Genomic DNA, 16,360 nt, shown 5'->3' on the forward strand with positions numbered 1-16,360 from the left:
TGCTGTCTTTGGAAGGTATATTAGAGCCACTTCTAAATCAGTTTTAAATTTCAGGTCATGAAATACCAGCAATTGACCTATGATAAAAATTTCAGTAACTTTGAAATATTCCAAACATATTAAAAATTCTATAAAATGTTGTAAAAGATACATGTGTAGATACATGTTAGCATTTTATTAAATTTGCTTCAAGTCATTTTTGGTTTTTAAAGTCTGATAATTCTGTATCAGAGTATCTCCTGTTTCATTTCTATTATACTTTATTTGTGCCTTTGCTTTTACTTGGTTAATCTTGTTTGAGTTTTTTAAGATATATTTTGTTCAAGGAACTAGCTCTACTTCTGTTATTAATGTCTACTTTCTTTTACTTAAAAAAATTCTCCTTTGTTCTTTTCATAACTCATTGAGTTAAAATTTAACTTATTCATTATCAATCTTTCTTTTCTATCAGCATCTAGGGATGAAGAATTTATTCTTAAGTACCATTTTAGCAGCATCCTAAAAGTTCTGATACATACATTTTTTCACTGCCCATAAATATGTATATTTTGTAATTTATACTATGATTCTTATATGACTTGTTAATTATTTGAAATTTTAGAAATAATTTTTAAACTGTTTAAAATTTTTGTATGTAATATTTAAAAATTTTCCAATCACATGAGTATCTTTTGTTGTTGGTTTAATTTTTTTAATGGTAAATGCAGTGTAAAAGATATTAATTCCTTGAAAGTTGGCCTGATTATTTAAAAGAAATAAAAAGTTGGTAATCTTTGAATTTTTAAAAATAGATTGCAAATCATAGAACCAGAAAGAACTTTAGAGACCACAAAATTCAACTCCTCCTTCATTTTACAGGAAAATACCCCCAAAATGGCAAATGACAATCATGCGCTTATAGAAACATTGCTGAAAGAAAAGCACTTAATTTTTTCAGGTTTAGCATCACTTCTTGTCAGATACAACCCTTAAATACTACTTTGCCTCCCTGAAGGAATCGTTTGAGAAGTTCGTCCGTAGTAAGCCAACCCTTTGTTTGTACCTTTAAATTAATCCTGGGCTAATGCAGAATCATCCACTGAGGAATAAGAATGACCACTGGATGCTAGTGTTGAGTTCTTGAGCACAGTGTTTAAGGTTCAAGTATAACAGGAGAAAGAGATGCTGCAATGCAGCCTTCTTTTGGCAGTTAGAAGTTTTCCCTGTTTATCCTTCCTTTTTCAAAAAAAGAGTGGAAGGGAGGATGATAGAATGGAAGTGAAATTAAAGGAGAATAAGTTCTTGGTGGTAGTGGGAAAAAATGTCTTTTTTTCTTTACCTCTAACCCTCATATAGTTACACCTTCTAAAACAAAAAAGGAAGAGAAGAAAACAACAAAAATATTTTTCGTTTCAGATGGAACAGAAATCTTTTTCTTCCTTTATTTTAGGGATGCCAAATATGTTTTCGTTTTCTGTAACTGTCTTCTAGACAATTATATTTTTTCCTGTTGATATTCAAACACCAACTACAGAAGAAGGTTTTAGGTAATACGCATGTCTTATGCTAAAGCATTCATATAGAGCAATACATTTAAGCATCTATTATTTGTTAAAAAGATACAGTAATGTAGTAATTTCCTGGAAAGAGTTATAATTTCATGAGTTTATAATTATACAGTCACTGTATGTGGTCCTCATTGACTTTCCATTCTCTCAATTTAGAACTGCAACATAGAGAACCTGCTAAGTACCCTCTCTGCATTACAGTAATTGGTTGCTGAGGAGCATTCTGTGGGAACCTAAAATCTTTTCGTAGTCTGATCAGACATTGTTATATTAATAGGTCTGTAAATGATTACCTGACAGCTGAAAAATAATTTTTCTTGCCTATTTTCTGGTTAAAAATAAGCAATTTTGGAAGCTCTGTTAGACTTAATAAAAGAACTGAAGATCAGGTTTACCGTATTATTTGTGTAAAATAATGATGAGTATTGTTAAATTAAGCTATGGGAAACTAGAATGTCTGGCTAGAGGTAATTAAGATACGGGTTAATCTTTTTAGATGAGGGCTGCTGTAGTAGACACCTGCAGTTTATTTCACTGAGCCAAGCTTCTTAGAAGCAAAATCTCTGGATTAGGAATATAAAAATTCAATTGGTCACATTGAAAGAGATGAGAAATTGTACTATGTTGAATAGTGTCCCCTCAAAAGTCATGTCCCCTGGTACCTGTGAATGTGACCTTTTTTGCAAACAGGGCCTTTTCAGGTGTGATCATGTTAAGAGGAGGGCCCTAATCCAATGACTGGTGTCCTTATAAGAAGGAAGTGTAGACACAGAGATGCAGAGACAGACGCAGAGGAAGAATGCCATGTGAAGAAGGTGGCAGAGATTGGAGGTTACATCTCCAAGACAAGGAACACTTAGAATTGTTGGCAACCACTGGAAGTTAGGAAGAAGCAAGGAAGGATTCTTGTCTAGAGGGAGCATGGCTGTGCCAACACCTTGATTTCAGACTTCTCATCTGCAGTACTGTGAGAGAATAAATTTCTGTTGTTTTAAGCCTCCCAGGTTTTGGTAATCTGTTATGAGAGTCCTAGGAAATGAACACAGAAGGCATTTTTATTATAACTGATGTAAAAACAATTAGAGCATGTGCTGGAGGTGCCTGAGCCTACATACAAGAGGAGAGGGAGTAAGTCTTTAACTTTTAAAAATGGATTGCATCTCAAAAAGACTTTAACAATTGTTCAGTTAGGATACTTGTGAGCTTTAACTCCTGGAAACCTATCATCATTTTTATGTTTTGTTTTCCACAGCTGACAATACCCAGGGGAAATCAGTATAAGGAAAGATTCCTGCACAACAATAAAAATAGATTTTAAGTTCACTGTGTCTCTAGTGGACTTCTTTTCTTTTTAAACTTGAGAGCTCATAAGACATTTATGGTTCCTATTTTCTGTGGTGTTCACCATTTTCCAATAAGAAACTTGCTTATCACTTTTATTTATATCCAATGGCTGGCTTTCTAGTTCTGTCTCTTTTCTCCTTTCTTGTAGAAACTTTCGCTACAATAATATTCAAGAATATTTGCTGCAATAATATTCTTATATATCTTTCCTCTTCAACAGGAACCATGCATATTTTTAAATGAAATTATTTCCTTTTTTGTCAGCTAGATTTGTCTTCTTTTAGTTTTTAAAACGTTTTTCGGTTGATAACTATGCTGCAAGATCCTAGTGCTTATCGATGAGTATTAAAATAGTGGAGAGATTTTTTTTTTTTTTTTTTTTTTTTTTTTTTTTTGCGGTACGCGGGCCTCTCACTGTTGTGGCCTCTCCCGTTGCGGAGCACAGGCTCCGGACGCGCAGGCTCAGCGGCCATGGCTCACGGGTCCAGCCGCTCCGCGGCATGTGGGATCCTCCTGGACCGGGGCACGAACCCGTGTACCCTGCATCGGCAGGCAGACTCTCAACCACTGCGCCACCAGGGAAGCCCTAGTGCTGAGATTTTGAAGGACCATTTAGCTTTCGATGTTGAAATGAGGTGATAATTTTGATACTGCTTGAACACTTGTATCCTGGAATGGGATGGCGAACACAAATGTCCAAAGGTGTCAACTAGTGGTATAAATGAGAGACAGGCTAGCTGTAATAAGATGGACAATGTGTATCTTATTCTTATCTGCAGCTGATTTGTATCCTACAGCAAAATGCAAATGTGGGAATGGAGGCTCACTGTTAACAAATCTCCTAATCTTCGGGGGAAAATGGAAATCCAAGTTTCAACAACTGTGAGGGTCTAAGACTTTATCCTACTTGCACATTAACAAGTTAGCCTGTTGCAGTTTCATCTATGCTGGCGGAAGACAGGAGATCCTGGGTCAAAGAAGTAGCCAGAATATCTGCATTTTCTTATGCTTGTATCGTGAGCCTCGATCCCCAGAGGGTGACAGAGGAAAGGGCCAGGTGACACCTGCACACACAGCATGTTGTGTTACTAGAGAAATTCTGAATTTAAAAAACTCGAATCTTTTATCATAGGAAGTAAACATGCTTCTTTTTTGCTCTAGAGGGAGATAGCTCTATCTTCAAAGGCTTTTCACTCTGCAAACATCCTTGAAAGGACAGTCCAGAACAATTTCAGGCAGCGAGGAGTCCTAGATTATTGTTATAGAAAAGTGTTATTGAGTAACCTTTCAGAAATTATCTCTATGGGTTATATTAAAAATTACATTTTAATAAGTCATTTAAATTAAGCTTGTTTACATAAGGGTAGTTTTTAAAAAAACTTATTTTGAAACCTATAGTGCTAAGTCAGAGTCTAGGAAATATTCATTCATACTCTTGATCCTGGACTTGCATTTCATAGCCCAGTATACTAACAAAACAAATTTTAGATCAATATAGGGTTGCCAGTCTTTTTATTTTACTGTATATGGAAACAGCCCCTTCAAAATACCTAAATTCTATTTACTATTGCTCCCAGTGCAAAAAGAATGACTGTGACAACTAATGCAATATGGTAACCTGGACTGGATCCTGGAACAGAAAGAGGAAGTTAATGGAAACACTAGTGAAATCTAAATGTTCAGAGCCTAGTAATTGGTAACATTCTGATATCAGTCTTTTAGTTTTGACAAACGTACTCAGGTGATGTAAGATGTTAACAATGGGAGAAACTGAGTGATAGATATACTAGAACTCTCTGTACCATCTTTGCAACTTTTCTGTGAATCTACAATTATTTCAAAATAAAAAAGCCTATTAAAAATTAAAAATGGATAATTTTAATAAAAAGAAGGCAAGAATAAATCTCAAAACAAAGGACAGTTATATGAAAATTAAATGCATTTAGCTTTATGAAAAACGGGCTGAATTGCCCTTATTTTTCTTATTTTGGCATGAACTGGTAAAGATTTTGACATGCATAGTGTAGATCCATGGATTATCGACCATGTGATAGCTTTATTTAATTTAATTTACTGTAAAATAAGATGAGATTGCTTTTCTGTCTATTTTCCTTGGAGAGCCTGTAGAATCAGATAAGCTTACATTCTGTAACTGAACAAATGTTTAAAATATGCCCCTTTTATGAATCCCATCTGATTCTATATAATTCCAGGTTATACATTTTAATCAGGGTAGGTTGCTGGATCCTCTCCAAAATAAGATTTAGCTTTTCTAGGAATTTCCTTGATGTAGATGACCCTAGGGAGACTCGGAATATTCTTGACTTTAAAATGTCATTTCTCACTATTGGGAGGGAGAGGCACGTCATGTCAATGCCAATCAGGAGGAAATGGGGAAGAGGCTATTGTAGACAAATGCCCGGCAGAACAGATTCCAGCCATGCAGCCACAAACAGAAGTCTGGCCGGTGCACGTGCCTGGGTGCAGAAGAGTTCAGGGACAGGTTTTCAGTTCCTGCAAAGGGGAAATTGCCTAGAGCATAGCTTCTCAACCTAAGGCAGCATGTTGGAATCATCTGGGCAGTTTAAAATAATGTTCAGTTTCCATCCCTAGAGGTCCTGATATAAATGGCACGGAATAAGCCTTGATCTTTTTTAAAAAAAACTTCCCTCGTGGCAGTAACATGACACTAATGTGCACCCAGGGTGGCGAACTTCTAGAGTGAGCAAGGGTCTCACTTATGGAAGAGGATGACTGGCATGAACCCCAATCTGCAGGGCAGAAGCCAGTCCTGTGGACTGGTGCCCACAGAGGGGTAGAGAGCTATGACTCAGGGAGCAGAGCAGGAACACAAGGGTTACAGGCTGGTGTTTGGGTCTGGAAGTGTCTGCAGTAACCCTGTCCCTTTTGGGGTGACCAAACTCACGCTGATTTGCCTGTGGCTTTCATGGATGGAGCACTGAATGACCTGCATCCTGGGAGACCCCTTAGTTCCAGGCTAATGGGATGTTGACTGCTCTAGTCCCTTGAGTCCTGGCAAAGCATCCTGTATGGTACCCTCTTACCAGCACCTACAAAGAATAGCTCTGCTCTTCCTGGCTCTGTACATGGTAAAATTCTCACATAATCTTTTTTTAATATTTTTATTTATTTATTTGGTTGCACCAGGTCTTAGTTGCAGCAGGTGGGCTTCTTAGACGTGGCATGCATATGAGATCTAGTTCCCTGACCAGGGATCGAACCTGGGCCCCCTGCATTGGGAGTGCAGAGTCTTATCCACTGCACCACCAAGAAAGTCCCTCACGTATTCTTATTTCACCTTTTGCCCTCAATTCTGTTTCTGATAAAACCAGCTGGCTTTGGGAGAAAAAGAGAAGTGGAGAAGAGCTATGGCTGTTTATATCTTTTATGCTTCAGTTAGACTTTGCTCAGGGACTGGTATAGGATTTCAGGGAGCTCAGTAAATGAGGACCTTTAAAATGCAGAGGCAGATGTAGTGAAAAGCAGTTGTTCTTAAATTTTGAGTGCCTGGAAGTCACTGGAGAGCTTCCAGAGCCTCTGATGGAGTATGTCTGGGGAGAGGCTTAAGAATTTACATTTCTAATAAGCTGATGCTTTGGGGCTGGACACCACTCTTTGAGAACCACCAACGTAAAGAGACTTGACTCTGCATCAGGCATACCTGGGTGTGAAGGCTCACTTTAAATCTACATTTTCTCACTTGTCAAATGGAAAAATTAATATTCACTTCATCAGTCATCATGAAATAGTACATTCATCACCAAGCAGAATGCCCAGGATATGGCATACACTTTCATTCTCTGAAAGATCTCAGTCTTTCTGGGATCCTCTACCTGGGGATGGTTTGGTATTGGGTTGCATATTTTTAGGTTAATAATTCCAAATATGATCATCAAAATCAGCTGGGGAACTTTCTGCAACCCTAAAAAGCCTAGAGCCCTCTCTCCTTGGAGATTTGGATCCAGTAGGTCTGAGGGAATGCCTGGGAACCAGTGGATGATTCTGGGAGTCACGGTGATTCTGATAGTCAGTTCTGAGAACCCCTGCTGTTGAGCAATATTTCTTTAGGGCAGGGACTCTCAGACACTGTAGCTTCATTGAATCATCTGGAGCACTTAAAAAGATGCTGAGGCCTGCGTCCCGTCTCCAGAGAGTATGATTTAATTGGGTTGGAGTACAGCCTGAGCATTGGGATTTTGAAAGCTCCCCAAGGTGTTTCTGATATGCAGCCAAGGTTGAGGACCACTGCTCTAGTGTATTCTTAGAGTAAGAAAACTATGGGATATTTGTTAAAATGCAGATTCTTGGGTCTAACCTCAGAGCTGCCTAAACAGACTCTCTGGGCGAGAGACACAGTAATCTGCATTATTAATTAGCTAATGCCCTGAATTTAACAATTTGTTAGTCTTAACAAATAAAGTATGAGAATCATAGCTAGAGGGACACATAGAATCCCTCACTGAGTAAATATTGCCTGACTGCACCTAATTATATAGCAGTTTACAGTGGACTTGACTTTGTATCTCATGGATTCCACTGCATCCTTTTGTGAGGCAGTGTGGGTTGTTATTTTCCCCATTTGAATGATGAGGAAGCTAAGATTCTGGGAGGCTCTCCCCCTAACAGCACACTTGGGGATGTAAATCAGGCACCTGTGCTTCCCTGAAAGGAGACCATAGTTTAGTGGGGGCATGGGACAGAAACAAGAATGCAGGTAGAAGGAGATAAAATATGAAAATTCAGAGAAAGAATGGTTAGCAAGGTTAATTTTATGAGGAGGAGGGAATCTGAGAAGGCTTTTTGGAAGAGGTGGCCCTGGTCCATCTTGGAGCTGATAAAGTTGTAGTTTCCTTTGAGGGTCTGGATGGAGAGCAAATGACCATGGCCTTGCAGCTGTGCTCTAATTAGTTTCTTTTATTGGGTTTTCATAGTTTTATAACCCAGGCTGTGTAACTTCCTTTGCATTATCATCTCAGCATATTTGTAATAAATTCTGCTTTTCTTTTGAATGCTTAATAAAAATGTGGTTTGTGTTTGAATTTTTCAAATAAATGATTCTTTCGACTCCTCTAGAATTAAATTTCAGTAAGCTTTTTTTCCACAGGGAAGATAAACCAATATGACATGTGAATTATCATATAGTTCATTTTTATAGAGGTGGGTAGTTTTTTTAGCTACAACTATCTAATTAGCTAAAAATAAACATCTGTACTGTTATGACTGTGTTATTAAATCAAGGAGTATGAAGAAAGTTTTAAGGACAATTGATTTATTTCTGGAACAAGAGACAGTAAGGAATAAAGCCAAGACTGGCAGTTGGATAAAGAGCTAAACTCTGTTGGGATGTGCTGGCTTTTTTCTTTTCCTACAACATCTGTCTTAGGTTATTTTTTATGATACCTACTTCCATAAAGCATCTCGTTCCTTAAGAAAGTCATGTGAAGATATGGAGAATCTTTATTATTGATAAGATTTGAGAAAGTTGGTTTAAATGGTAGTCTTTATTAAAATATGTAATTTTTAATAAAATGCATTTTAGAGCTTCCCTGGTGGCGCAGTGGTTGAGAGTCCGCCTGCTGATGTAGGGGACGCGGGTTCGTGCCCCGGTCCGGGAAGATCCCACATGCCGCGGAGCGGCTGGGCCCGTGAGCCATGGCCGCTGAGCCTGCGCGTCCGGAGCCTGTGCTCTGCAATGGGAGAGGCCACAACAGTGAGAGGCCCGCGTACCGCAAAAAAAAAAGCAACGGGAGAAGCCACAACAGTGAGAGGCCTACGTACCGCAAAAAAAATAAAATGCATTTTATTATTTTAAAATGCCATGCATCTTTTAAAACAGATATGTGTAAAGAAATACAATTATATTTGTCTTTTAAACTATCCACTAAAATTTTAAATGCACATATTCTTTGACCTACACATCTGGTGATCTATCGTACATATATACTGACAGAAGTGCACAGAAATATATGAAAGAATGTTTGTTGCAATAACCTAAATGTCCATTTGTACAGGATTGTTTAAATGAATTGTGGTTCACCCCTGTGGTAGAATATTCTGCCACAATTGAAACAATGAGGTTGATGCTAAGGTTACCTTAAGGAAAAAACTCAAGTAGCAGAACAGTATGGGTAGTGTAAACTCATTTATGCACTGAAAAGGATGTATGTATATTTATGTATATACACATTTCCTTAAATATGCATAGACAACTCCTGATGTGGTACACAAAATCTGTCAAAAATGCTTACCTTTTAGGAAGCGACTGCAGCCTGGACAATGTGTAGGAAGGGGATATTTTCACTCTTTACCATGTACCACCTGAATTCTTAGGATTTTTGCCATAAGCATTTATTATTTTAAAAATAATGTGTGAAAATACTTATTTAAAAGCAAAAATCTATTAAATTTATTTTGTCTATTTATTTTAATAATTTAACTATAGATTTATATAAATTAAAGAAGCCCTTTAACATTAAGGCCTCTGTTCTGGACTAAGAAATATTTCCAGGCATGTCAAAGGAAAAAAAAATCTACTTTAGCTCTAAGTTGAAATAATTGTTGATTTATGGCGAATAATTCCTGAAAAAAAAGTTACAACACAAAAATTAATTTCCACCATTATTTAGAAGAATTACATATAATGCCAGTTGAGACCCTCAAGATTTGAATTACAATAGTCTAAATTGAGGAGAAGGCCCCCCCTGGTGTTTGTGCTTCTCTTGAAGTGTCATGGAAACATTTGATGATTCAACCATATTGAGCTCTTCACTTCATTTGCAGTGTTAGGCTTTTGTGCAGATGGATCATGATCATATGCTGTTTTGGGATTGACTCCTATTTATCAGAATCAGAAATTAGTGAAAGACTGTTTTCTATTATCTAATCATCTATTTAGCCCCTATATAATGGATTGTTTCAAAACATGAATTCTTTGTCCTTTTTTATGATTTAACATAACATGTTTCCAAAGTTGGTTTTTTTTGTTGTTGTTTTTTTGTTGTTTTTTGCGGTACGTGAGCCTCTCACTGTTGTGGCCTCTCCCGTTGCGGAGCACAGGCTCCGGACGCGCAGGCTCAGCGGCCATGGCTCACGGGCCCAGCCGCTCCGCGGCATGTGGGATCTTACCGGACCGGGTCACGAACCCGCGTCCCCTGCATCGGCAGGCGGACTCTCAACCACTGCGCCACCAGAGAAGCCCCCAAAGTTGGTATTTTAAAGAAAACTTTAGTAATTTATAAAACATGTCTTGTATGCCTTTACCTCTGATGTACTTTCCCCACATACAATGACTTGTCAGCTTCCATTGTTCCCTAACCTGATACCGTAATTCTTGTGATTATCTTCCTGGTTTCTGCTTCTCTTTGTTTCTACTATCTTTCTACCTACTCTTCACTGTGAGTTTTAGACCTCTGAGAGAGATCTGATTGGGTCTGTGTCCAATTAGTCTGTGTCCAATTTAAAGAAATGCTGCTCTGTTCTTTCCAGGTCACCCCATTGACTGTTGGCTTTTTGTGTCTGGCCAATCAAATGCTAGAGTTTTGATTGGTCCAATCAAATGTGTCCAGGAAATCAAGGTCATTTGAAACATAGTAACCTGTCCTCCACTAATCTTTTGGATAGTTCACCAATCCAACAGCCCAACAGAGGGAATTTTAAGTCCTGTTAAATTTACCCCCCAGCTTTACTCCAAAAATTAAAAACAAACAAACAAACAAAAACAGCCTAGGGGAAGCTTGCATTGCATAACTCACAGGTTCTAGGTCCAACTCATAAGTAATGTAGGGGGAAGGACACAGGCCTCGCATTCACACATTCACACAAAGTCTGCACCCCTACTTGGCAACTTACCAGGTGGACAGCCTTGACTCTCAGAGATTGTGACCTCCTATGTGAAATAGAGACGACAATATTTCTTTGTAGAAGCGATGTGAGGATTTAAGGAGATTGTGTGTGTAAACTGAGTAGGGCAATAAGAGACACACAGTAATCATAATGGTAGTAAACATTTACTGAGGGTGTACCAAGTGCCATGCATTATTCTAATCCCTTTATGCATGTTAGCTCTTTAATCCTCTGAACAACCCTATGAGATTATTACACAGGGAGGCTCTGTGATTTGCTTGAGATTACACGGCTAGTAAGTGAAAGAGCTAATAGCTCACACTGTTAAATCCAAACCAACGCTACCCCGGAAGTCAGGAACTGGCTTTGTTTCTCCCCTTAAGTGTATGGCCTTCTGGGTTCCATTGCCTGTCAGAATTACACGCGAAGTACCTCCCTATTTTATCCTCCATCCGATCCAACCCCAGTCCTCAGTTCATGATTCTCAGTGACTCCCTTGGGAATTTGGAGGTGTCAGAGCGTCAGGGCTTGTGCTGCGAGCCATTTTGCCTGCTCTCTGCTCCCTCAGCAAACCTGAGCCTCACCCTGTCCTGTGGGATTATCTCATGAGGAGCAGCAGGCTCAGGCCAGGCTGCCTTCCTTGGAATCCCAGTGAAGAAAATGTCTTCAACCTTGTTCCATCATTATGTCTTCCTGTTCTCTCCCCTGCCCTTGTCAAGCACTGAGTATTTTAAGTGGAGTTAGTCCTTAAGCCAGACTGTGAAGTAGGTAACATTTGCCCCTTTAAACCACCCATTCCTTCAGTCCTTCCTACATTGCTCTTTCACATATCAGTGAGTCAGTTGAATTAAAAGCTTTCAGCTTCTGAGGAATTGAGAGATTAGTGGGAGAATGGGAAAGGTCATTTAGACCAGTGCTTCTTAAACTTAAATGTGCGCTATGAATCACCTAGGTACCTTGTTAAAATGCTGATTCTGATCCAGTAGGTCGGGGGTGGGCCCTGGGATTCTGCATTTCTGACGTGCTTCTGGTGATGCCAGCGCTGCTGTTTTCTAGACCACAGTCTGAGTAGCAAGCATCTAAAGACTGGGGTACCACCTTGAAATGCCAGAGGCTCTACCCTGTTACCTTTTCCAGGAACATTTAATCCAAACAAATGAGTCTCTTAGTGGAATTTCATTAATGTGGCTCACTTCTAGAAGAAACTTCTCAATTTCAAACCCTACCCTAGACTGCTTACCAGTAAAGCCGTTCCTGGTTGGAGAAAAGACTAGTGTAAATTTGTCAAGTTTTGATACCTGTAAAAATAGGCATTTTTTCCATCAACTTAATTTAGTGACTCTCAGATGATTTATATTCATCTTACTTCACTTTATGGGAAAGCACACCATTTTGCTGCTACTCAAGGTTGAGTTTCTCAGGACTGGGGAAATCGCCGATTGAACTTTTCCTGGTGCTGGGGGCCACATATGTATTTCAGAGTCTGTTTCTTTGTTCTGTCTATCATCACCTACATAAAAGGAAAGCTAAGTCAACTTTTATTTCCCTGTCTTTTGATTTGCAGTCAGCTCGCTGGGAGTGTTTATGAATAATTCTGTTAGAAATGGTTTGATAATACTAGCCTGGATAGTGAAACATTGTACAGAGCTTTGCACATGGAGGTGCAGTGTGGGCAGAAACCTGTGAAACGCTGTGGCAGATTCTCTTTGTGATGGCAAAGGCTTATTATGTTCTCTATTTCTGCTTTCAGGGAGGAGAACACTGTTACTACCAGGGCCACATCCGAGGAAACCCTAACTCATTTGTGGCATTGTCAACATGCCATGGACTTCAGTAAGTGTCCCCAAATTTTTTGTATCATCCATTTTTTTTCCAATCACTTATTTTCTTTATTTTTAATGCACCGTGGTCAAAATCTCTATTTTATATCAAGAACTAATTTTAAATCAGTGGTGGATCAAATCTTTTTCTTCTTTGTGGTTTATAAACCAAGCAGATTGTTAAATTAGAGATGCAGAAACCAGGGGCTCTATGATTGTAATATGCATCCTTAGTGATGTTTGAAACATTTTTCTAGTTTCATCCAGATGGAGACAGGAGTGGTTTGGGTAACTTTGTTCTCTGTTTCCGTGGGTGTTTAGCCCCTTGGTACCCGTTCTACCCCTCATACTCCTTGATGTTCATTTTTACATTTGTATGGAATAATAGAGATTTCAGGAGGTAGAAACTCCTGACACAAAGACAAGGGCTGCAGGTGACCTCAAGAGCTCATGTGTTTTAGCCCTTTATTCAGCCAGAATCCCATCTAACTCACAGCAAACTCGTGGGAGGGTTCATTTGTTCTCAGAAATCTCTATGGAACGAAGTTCATCCTTCCTCAGGGCCTTGCTTCCTTTTACGTAACCTTCACTATCAAAGTAGTTTTGCTGACGTTTACTGTGGAAATAGATCAGCTTCCTCCATCCTGTCTATGATGGTGATACCCAGGTGGCTGTCTGTCTCTTACTTGTCTTGTGACCCCTGATAAAGATACTGTGTCAGCCCTCAGCATTCTACTTAGACTAAATCATCCAACCTCCTTGTTACTTTTTGGGGCCCAGAACCAGCTAGCACTTTAGTTTTGTGAAAGTTTTGTTTGGAGGCTTTAAAATACTTCCTGTCTGTTACCAAGTTAGAGACGTGGATTTTTCATCTAACAAACAGTTATTGAGCATCTGGTGTGTGCCAGCCACTTGGAATATTAAGGGGATTAGAACGTGAGCCCTGCCCGCAAGAGCTCCCAGTCTAGTGGGGAAGCTAAATCTAGCCCAGCTTCGTGCTATGGAATGTGGTAGGTATATTTGTTTTCTTTGAGAGAGAAAAAACCTGAGAAAAACGCAAGCTGAGAGTGGGCACTGAATGAGGTCATCCCTGAGGGCTCCAGAGAGATGTCACCTGAAGAAGGTGGAGTGGGCCCTGGAACAGGCTTTGATAGAATCTTCCAGGAGGAGGGGTTCGACTGACAGGTCCAAAGAAAGTGAGGAAAGAGACCTAATGGGAAAGGCTGGGAAATCTAGCCAGTCTGCCTAAGTGGTGCCTCTGGTCATGTTCTGGCAGTAGGTACGTGAGAGGCAGGAAGGAGAGAGCACAGGGATCAGATAAATGGCCAGAGAAAGCAGGTCACGTGCCTGAGAGCAGGATAGACCTCCATTTGCTTATTGTTTTTTTCTAAAGGACCATTTTACTAATTTTAAATAAATTCTTTGAATAAGGAGACATTTTTACACACATGGAATCCGTTCCTAATATCTGAGAGCCTCAGCATTCTTAATCTGGAAAAAGAAACGTCGATATCCCCTTCAGCAGTAAAATTGTCATCTCTGATCTCAAGATGAGCACAGCTGTCAGCCAGGAATAGTACCCTGGGCTTGCCGACTTTTGTGACAACAAATGTCTGTTCTAGGCTTTTTCCTTCCTCTCTCTTCCTCTTAAAACCTCAGTCCAAAGTCACAGTGTAAGTGTCTTGCCCAGTACATGTTCCAATTCCTCCCTGCCCCTCCCCTCCCCCACCCCCCAGTTTTCCAAATGGACACAATATTGTGAAAATAAGAGAGAAGGTATTACTGCCTTCTAAGGACCCTAACAGACCTGAGACCCTCAGACCAACAGCTACTAATCCTACACAGTTCTAAGGATGGAAAGGGAACTTTAAGGATGTTTTAGTGACTAGTTGAGGAGTTGAACGCAGAGCCTGCTTCTGTTGTTTTAACTAAGTAAAATTTATTTCTCCCTTTAGAAACTTCTTCATTTAAGACTAAACAAGAAGAAACAAACAGAAAACCCACCATGTGTAGGGACACTGTCAGGACTGTGTACAAGTGTATTTTGGTGTTCTTAGACTTTTATGAGCATGTTGAATAAGTTCACTCTTGTTCCTTTTTGTTATTTATTATTACTTTTCATCTTGATTTTACCTTCTGAACAAACATTGCTGACAGAAATATTTGGGGGAGCTATTTCTAAATATTAAATAATTTATGTTGTCTCAATTGCAGTGATTTAGATATGAGATATATTATTTCATCCATGACTCATCTTCTATAAATGACCAAGTACATGTTGAGATTTTTCGTTTTTCTTGATTTACTGAATTCCATTAAAGAACATAAAGGGTAAAATAATCAAACTCACATCTTTTCCATAAAGAACCTGCAGGAGCACATTTTTTTTTCAAATTCGAAGGACTGATGGGCAATATTTTGGTCCTGGTATGTCTGATGTTTTGACAAAATCCTGTAACTATGGGAACATTAAAGAATGGAATCAAATGTAAGTTTATTGCCCTCTTGTGGCAATTTGTATGAATATTTCCTTTCAAAATCTTGCTTTGATGCAGGCTTTTAAAATTTTAGCTCAATCAATTGGCCGGTAATGACTTGGTCCTAGCTATAGGATTTTATCAATAAGCTCTGTGATGGACTCAGTATACTATTTGGAATTTATATGAATGTAACAGAAAGCTTTCAGTCCTCAAACAAAGTAAATGAAACACACATGCTTTTTAATTGTTAAAGAATCAAAAATGGCATATTTTCGTTTAGGGAACCAGGACTTCCCTGGTGGTCCAGTGGTTAAGACTCCACACTTCCAGTGCAGGGGGCATGGGTTCGATCCCTAGTCTGGGAAGTTCCACATGCCCTGGGGCCAAAATAATAATAATAATTCATTTAGGGAACCAGAATCTTCATGGATGGTGTCAGAATCTGCTTTGTTTATACCATGTATCATGATGTTTAAATCCAATAAAAAATAACTGATTTTTGCATTGGTTACTAACCTAATTCAAGAGGAAATAGTACCCAATGCTATTTAAACAAAACAATCTGCTTGCTACTTAATCGGTGTATCCATGTGAACTTTGGCAAAGGGTGATGGTTTCATACAGCTTTCTGGTTGGGTCTGGCCTGTTATCAGCAGAATGTTCACTGCCATATTTGGTGTCTACTGTTCTGAAAATGCTCCCCTCACTGATTCCTTAGGCATATATTGTCAGTAATATCTTACAAACTGCATCTGTTTATCTTTAAATTCCAAATGCAGTGTCATCCAAATTCAGAAACTGCACTTTGGGTTGAAAACATTACAGATGTGAAAAGGGCATTTCTAATGGTATATGAAAGTAGAGGACATGTGGAAGATGTTACTGCAGGAGTGAATGAATTTGGATAGACACGGAGCTGGAGGCCATTATAATTATAGCTCAGGAAACCAGCCGATTTCGCTAAGCGATCAATGAAAGACACATACTATTCTATGGTTAGCAGCTTGGGTATAATGCAGTCATTTCCACCTAACGCTGAAACGTGACTGCAGAAGATCACAGCTTCACCCCCCTCAGACACCTGAGTGGTAACACAAGTTCCTTCAGTATCCGAAGGGACCTGATCTTAGTAGAAGAACCACATTACTCTAAAAGGGACGGCTATCGGATCTCTCCGAGTGGGAGCTGAGGCCATATGTAGCTTAAGATGCCCTCCAGAGGATTTCCCAATTGGCTGACAATCATCTCTAGCCAGTGAGGTCCAGAATTGAACTTCAGATTTGCGCCCTGTTCCCTGCATCCTGCT

The 16,360-nt window shown here is 39.2% G+C and overlaps 1 protein-coding gene across 4 annotated transcripts in view; it reads left to right on the forward strand.

Annotated features, from left to right (window-relative positions):
- Positions 1 to 16,360, forward strand: part of ADAM22 (ADAM metallopeptidase domain 22) — a 245,454-nt gene that overhangs the window by 146,468 nt on the left and 82,626 nt on the right. For all 4 annotated transcript variants that reach the window (XM_089917606.1, XM_089917605.1, XM_022585104.3 and 1 more), the window contains exon 5: positions 12,505 to 12,587. In XM_089917606.1, coding sequence (XP_089773732.1) covers positions 12,505 to 12,587 — 83 coding nt within the window. The remainder of the gene's footprint in view (positions 1 to 12,504; positions 12,588 to 16,360) is intronic.

Source organism: Delphinapterus leucas, chromosome 9, assembly GCF_059928025.1.
Source record: "Delphinapterus leucas isolate spDelLeu-1000000601 "Yukka" chromosome 9, BTC_Dleu_Yukka2, whole genome shotgun sequence".
NCBI classification, from domain to species: Eukaryota; Metazoa; Chordata; class Mammalia; order Artiodactyla; family Monodontidae; genus Delphinapterus; species Delphinapterus leucas.